This window comes from Jaculus jaculus, chromosome 5, assembly GCF_020740685.1.
Source record: "Jaculus jaculus isolate mJacJac1 chromosome 5, mJacJac1.mat.Y.cur, whole genome shotgun sequence".
NCBI lineage: Eukaryota > Metazoa > Chordata > Mammalia > Rodentia > Dipodidae > Jaculus > Jaculus jaculus.
Window position 1 is genome coordinate 76,901,502 of NC_059106.1, and position 7,076 is coordinate 76,908,577.

The 7,076-nt window shown below is 43.3% G+C and overlaps 1 protein-coding gene across 1 annotated transcript; it reads right to left on the minus strand.

The window, feature by feature from the left end:
- Positions 1 to 5,277: 5,277 nt before the first annotated feature.
- On the minus strand, positions 5,278 to 6,225 carry LOC123460954 (olfactory receptor 2A12-like). The gene has a single exon (XM_045151368.1). The coding sequence runs from the start codon at positions 6,223 to 6,225 to the stop codon at positions 5,278 to 5,280; it is 948 nt and encodes a 315-aa protein (XP_045007303.1).
- Positions 6,226 to 7,076: the final 851 nt, after the last annotated feature.

The following is a 7,076-nucleotide window of genomic DNA, read 5'->3' on the forward strand; positions in this document are numbered from 1 at the left end:
GTTGGGCACTGCAAGGAGCACCCCCCATTCATTATGAGGTGTTTGAATTAATTTTTGGTCCCTGTGCATTGAGAAACTTCTGCTGCAAAATTTTCACTACCTCCACATCTAGTCATGCCACTCCAGATGGCTACGACCCACAGTGTAAGACACCAGGGGTTTAGAGATCACTGGAAGAGGGTCTGGTTTTGTTTAGGTGTGTGCCTTCATTGACTTTCTGTGGACTAAGGGACAACACAACTCTGTGGGTGTAGCTGTGCCATTATAGACAACCTGTAGCAATGCAGATGATCCTGTCCATGGTAATTTAAATGAGTCCTAATCATGATATGCAAATGTAGTTTGTTCATTTGACAATATGAATTTCTGTAAGCTACATTGGCTTTTGAACATGCAGTTGATTCCTTTATAAGTTGATAAGCTCAATGAAATCTTTGAAATTTTTCATTTTTTTAATTAAAAAGATATTTATTTGCAAGCAGAGAGGGAGAGATAGAGAATAAATAGGCACACCAGAGCCACTACCAACTATAAATAAACTTGAGACATGTGCCAATTTGTGCAGCTTATCTGGCTTATGTGGGTATTGGGAAATCAAACATAGGCCATTAGACTTTGCAGGCCATGACCACTGAGCACTCACTCCAGCCCCAAGAAGTTTTTATTTTTTTAACTATACTGGGAAGACACAGAAGTCTGCATTATATTAAGAATTGTAGACTCTCCTGTTGCTGTCGTCCACCTCATGTTGGCCAGGGGTTGATGTCCACCCTCTGCTCATGCCACTGCTTCCCCCTGCTATCATGGAGCTTCCTGTCAAGTCTGGAAGCCAAAATAAACCTCTTTTCCCCACAAGCTGCTCTTGGTTGGGTGATTTCTACCAGCAATGCTAACCTGACTGCAACAGTAAAGTGGTACCAAGGAGTGAGATTGCTGCTGGACACTTGACTGTGTGGCTTTGGCCTTTTGGAGCTGATTTTTCAAGAGAAAAGAAGGACTTTAAACCTTGGCTTAATAGATGCCTTGTAGCGCTGTAAGTACAGCTTGATGGACTATTCTGGTCAGAGTTAAAAGACCTGAATGCAGTAAGAACTATGGACTGTGAGGTTTGGCTTATGAGAGTGAGGAAGAGCTTTGTCTGGACTAGGCTACAAACAGTTTGTGTGGGAAGCTTGTTGTTAAAAATGGGCCCTGAGAAGTTGTGCAGGGTTGCTTTGTATAGAAATGAATTGGTGTATGCCAGGCGTGGTGGCACATGCCTTTAATCCCAGCACTCAGGAGGCAGAGGTAGGAGGATTGCCGTGAGTGCGAGGCTACCCCAAGACTACATAATGAATTCCAAATCAGCCTGGGCCAGAGTGAGACCCTACCTCGAAAAAACAAAAAACAAAAAACAAAAAAAGAAAAGAAAGAAATAAGCTTGTGTGAACAAAGGGATATGACACAGAAAAAATGAAATCTTTGGGTGAACTGCTTCCTGTTCAGCTGCAATTGAGAGATTACAACATTTGAGATTGGGCCAGCTGACCTGCAGTGGGGCAACATGAAGAATGTACACTCTTATTTTTTTAAATATTTTTATTTATTTGACAGAGAAAGAGGAAGAGAGAATGGGAGTGCCAAGGCCTCCAGCCACTGCAAACGAACTCCAGATGCGTGCACCCCCTTGTGCATCTGGCTAACGTGGGTCCTGGGAATTGAACCTGTGTCCTTTGGCTTTGCAGGCAAATGCCTTAACCACTAAACCATCCCTCCAGCCTTCCCCTTTTTAAAAAATAATTTAATATTTTTTGAATTGTAGACTCTTTTGAAGGGGCCTGAGTGCTCAAGGAGTGTCCTATTCTTCAAAGCCTGCTTTATTCCCCCCTTGATTAACAAATTGGCACCCTGCCTGGCGTTGTGGAGTATAAGATATGCAGGAAAGAGAGGGCCATTGAGTTTGCAACACAGTCTTGTGTTTTGGAAATGGCCACGAGGTTGAAATCTGGGTTGCAGTGGAGACCCAGTGGAGATGCCGGGACCATGAGATGGCTGCTAAGGAGAGCTGCTAGTCCTAGATGAAGTTTTCTAGACTGAGTAGCCTAGCTGGAGGGGCGGAATTGGAATGCCAGAGACTTGTTGCTGGTTAGAATTATCAGACTTGGAGATTTGTCACTGGCTAGAGTTGTTGGACTTGGAGCTACAGACTTTGATGCTTGCCCTGGTTGTTTTAAATCTTGTATTGGCTGAATATTTCTTTGCTATGCTCAGTGCCATCTTTTGCAGTAAACTGACCTGGAAACGCCTCAAGACTCAGGAAGTTTTCCTTCTGGGTATTTCTACAAAGACCAGTGGAGGCCTAGGGAGTTTAAGACACGCCAGTTCAATGACCCTGACAACATTACAGAGTGCTTGCAAAAATAGATGGCGTATTTATTGGGTGACTCAACAATCAGGCAGTGGTTTGAATACCTTACTGCATTTGTTCCAGATTTAGTGGAGTTTAACTTGGGCAGTCCGAAGAATGTGGGGCCTTTCCTTGCTGTGGACCAGAAGCACAACATCTTGCTCAAATACCGCTGCCATGGGCCACCTATCCGCTTCATGACTGTCTTTAGCAACAAGCTCCGTTATGTGGCAAATGAACTGAGTGGGATTGTGGGAGGGAAGAACACAGTGGTTGCCATAGCTGTGTGGTCTCACTTTAGTACCTTCCCTTGGGAAGTGTATATCTGGCAACTCAGGAACTTCCAACGACCAGTGGTCCAGCTCCTAGATCGAAGCCCTAAGACCGTGGTGGTCATCCGGACAGCCAATGCCCAAGAGCTGGGGCTGGAGGTGAGCCTTTTCAACAGTGACTGATACAACTTCCAGCTGGACACTGTCCTTCAGAGGATGTTCTCAGGTGTTGGCGTGTACCTTGTTGATGCCTGGGAGATGACCCTGGCTCATTACCTACCCCACAAGCTGCATCCAGATGAAGTGATTGTGAAGAACCAGCTGGACATGTTCCTGTCTTTTGTGTGCCCTTTGGAGACCTAGCCTGTCCTCACAGTGACCAAAGAAAGTAGATTCAGTGACCTTCCTAATTGAGCAGAATTTTAGGAAGTTTGTGATTGACCCCATGGTGAGATGGCTACCATGAACATGTATAACATTTTTAAAAAAGAGCTATAGTTTGAATAATGATTGATAATAAATTTAGACAATGCAGGCTATATTTATATCTTCCTTTAGGATTTTTCCCAATCTTGACTTTACCATGGTAGAACTCTTATTATCAGCACCTGCACATTGGATTGCCCTTTTTTTTTAATTAATTATTTATTTATTTATTTGAGAGCGACAGACACAGAAAGACAGACAGAGGGAGAGAGAGAGAATGGGCGCGCCAGGGCTTCCAGCCTCTGCAAACGAACTCCAGACGCGTGCGCCCCCTTGTGCATCTGGCTAACGTGGGACCTGGGGAACCGAGCCTCGAACCGGGGTCCTTAGGCTTCACAGGCAAGTGCTTAACCGCTAAGCCATCTCTCCAGCCCTGGATTGCCCTTTTAACCACAGACGCTAATGAGTGGGAATCAGTTTTTCCTGAAGTGGAGATTGTACTAGTGCATGTGAGAAGTGTTTCAGACGAATTTGGTTGGCATTGGTATGCTTTTAGCTTATCTGGTAAAGGAAATGAACACATCTTCATGAATAGCACAAGTGATCCATCTTTGAGGGGCTGTTGTCTAGAGGGGCCTGTTGTCAGAGCTCCTGGGACTACAATGAAGACTGACATATCTCAGGAGTTTCTCTTGACTTTCTCTTGACCTATCTTTTCTGAATTACTTGAAAAGGTCAATGCTCATGATTCGAATTTTATAGTGAGGATATTGACAATTTCCTGCTTTTATCTAGGAAAGAAGCAAAAGGAAATGAGAAATCATAAAATCTGTGCTTTGAGTTAATATTTGCATTGGATAATTATTTCATATTTGATTCAGCTAAATTTTATGTGAGGGATACTTATTCTTGAATAACCACTTTTGAAACTGAAAGGGGGAAATCTAGAAATAGAAATTTATTTTTATGCTCTGAAGCTTGTGGGTCTTGAAGAATTGACTCATATGTAAAGAATGCTATTGACTATCATAAAACCATAGATTTTTTTCCCACCAATTTCAATTGTATTCTTTCTTTTTTAACTTTTTTCCAACTATGTGTAAAAATTTGAAATAAAAACCTAATCAGAAATAATAAAGTTAGCTATTAAAATCCATTAAAAAAAAGAATTGTATTAATCAAAAGTCAGTTGTACTTTATTTTTTACTCTTCATCAAAAGAAAGTGAAAAAAAAAAAAAGAAAGTAAAAATCCAGACATAGGGGTGTACTCCTATAATCCTGAAAATCAGGAAACAGAGGCAGGAGGATTGTGTGTTTGAGGCCAACTTGGGCTACGTGGTAGACCTTATTTCAACAAAACATAAAATGCAAAAATGAGTCTCCACCCTTCACCTCACAGCAATCCTACCTCTGCCTCCAGAGTGCTAGGATTAAAGGCTTGCACCACCACTGCCGGCTTAAAATGTAAATTTGAACTGACCAAGTAAAAGTCATTGTCATAAGTTGAACCCAAAATATACCAATGATGAGCCATATTTATCAGATGTATCTAAACTAATTATAGCTTAGATTTTACTTTCTTTTTTGTTTGGTTTGTTTTGGTTTTTTGAGGTAGGGTCTCACTCTAGTCCAGGCTGACCTGGAATTCACTATGTAATCTTAGGGTGGCCTCAAACTCATGGTGATCCTCCTACCTCTGCCACCCAGTGCTGGGATTAAAGGCATGCACCACATGCCCAGTTTGGCTTAGATTTTATAGCACACAGTTCAAAAAGCAGTGCTAGACATTATCTATAGTGCTTACCCAACAGATGAGACTGTGTCCCTGCCTAACTGCCTCCTCATTATGTCACTTTCAACTCAAAATTCCTTCACTGTAGAAAAGCATGTGTCCATGTTATCCATTTAGCTGTGCTCACAATAGTGACACAAATAGTGAGAACTTATAAATAGTAGAAGAGTGAGTGAGCTCAGGAAAAGCAATGAAGCCAGTGACATGAACTAAAAGGATAGTCTTTTCCAAGAACTTTTTCAGCTTCAGTATTAAGAGTCTGGGTGGTGGCAGCTACATTTATTCCTGGCTGCTCACAGACCCAGGAAGACTTGAGTGTGTTCCAAGTGATCTTTTTAGGATGTCAGATGAGTTCCACCCAGTCCCCCAGTCACCACGGACAACTCCGGAACATCCCTGGTCATTGAGCCATCGCTCTGTCTCCCAGGACTTTCAGAAAGGCCCCCTTCACATCCTTGTTCCGGAGGCTGTAGATAATGGGGTTGAGGAAGGCAGAGACGACATTGTAGAACAGAGCCAGCTTCTTGTCTCGCTCTGGGTCATACCAAGAGCCAGGCCTCATATACATGATCATGGCTGGCCCATAGAACATGGTGACCACAGTGATGTGGGAGGCACATGTGGAGAAGGACTTGAGCCTTCCCTGGGATGAGCGGATTCTTAAGATGGAGATGAAGATGCGGGCATAGGAGGCCAGGATGAGGGTGAGTGGGACCAAAAGCAGGATGAAACCCAGGATGAAGTCCAGGCGGTCATTGAAGGAGGTATCTGCACAGGCCAACTTCAGGACAGCAGGGACCTCACAGAAGAAGTGGTTTATCTGATAGGGACCACAGTAAGGCAGACGCATGGTGAAGACAGTGTAGACCAGAGCCCCCATGATGCTGATAGACCAACAGACAGTGACCATCTTGATACAAATGAGGCGGCTCATGAGCAGGGAATAGTGAAGGGGAAAGCAGATAGCAACGTATCTGTCATAGGCCATAATGGCATAGAGAACACACTCAGCAATGCCCAGGACCAGGAAGATGAACATCTGGGCTACACAAGCACCCCAGGAGATGGTCCTTCTCGGACACACCATGTTAACCAACATCTGGGGCACAGTGGTGGTAACATAGCTCATGTCCACCAGAGAGAGAACACTGAGAAAGAAGTACATGGGTGTGTGGAGCTGGGAGTCTAGGTAGATCAGGGTGACGATGAGACCATTGCCCAGGAGGGTGACAAGGTAAAGCAGGAGAAAGAAGATGAACAGAGCCACTCTAATCTGTGACTCACTGGAGAAGCCAAGGAGGATGAACTCGGACACCAAACTGTGGTTTTCCTTGCCAAGGCCCTGCATGGTGATCTGCCTGTTAAGAAGAAATAAAGTCATGGCCACTACTACATTATACTGGGGATGTACCCCTTGATCCAATCTAAAGTAGGCAGATATTTCTGCTGTAAATTAAACTGATAAACCTAAGACTCTGAGTTAGGTGGGAGGTGTTCAGGGGCTGTCAACCTAGGGCTGTATGGTGACAACCTCTACTTATGATAATGCTTAGCCTATGATGGAGAACACAAGAAGAGGTCTTAGAAAAGTCAGGCTGGGAGAACAAACTCAGTCTTATTTCTTTTTTTTTTTTTTTTTTTTTTTTTTTTTTTTTTTGAGGTAGGGTCTCACTCTAGCCCAGGCTGACCTGGAATTCATTATGTAGTGTCAGGGTGGTCTGGAACTCACAGCGATCCTCCTACCTCTGCCTCCCAAGTGCTGAGATTAAAGGCGTGTGCCACCACGCCTGGCTTCAGTCTTATTTCTGACTTAAGATTAAAGCCAACGCTAGAGAGATGGCTTAGCAGTTAAGGCCTTTGCCAAAGGATCCTGGTTCTATTCTCCCAGACTCACATAAGCCAGATACACAGGGAGCACATGCATCTGGAGTTCATTTGCAGTGGCTAGAGGCCCTGATGTGCCCATTCATTCATATTCTTTCTCTCTCTCTCCTCCATTCTCTCTCAAATAAATAAATAAAATATATTTTTTAAAAAAGATTACAGCCAAATGCAAGTAAAACATATTGTTTTAAATTACAATTCAGGTATTCATTGACTAGGTTGTAGTTGATCTTCATCAATGTATCAAAAGATCTGCTTGGGCTGGAGAAATAGTTTAATAGTTAAGGCACTTGCCTGCAAAGCCTAAGGACCTAG

Excerpts from the sequence above, each read along its gene's own strand:
- LOC123460954 (XM_045151368.1), bottom strand. The coding sequence starts at position 6,225 with ATGCAGGGCCTTGGCAAGGAAAACCACAGTTTGGTGTCCGAGTTCATC.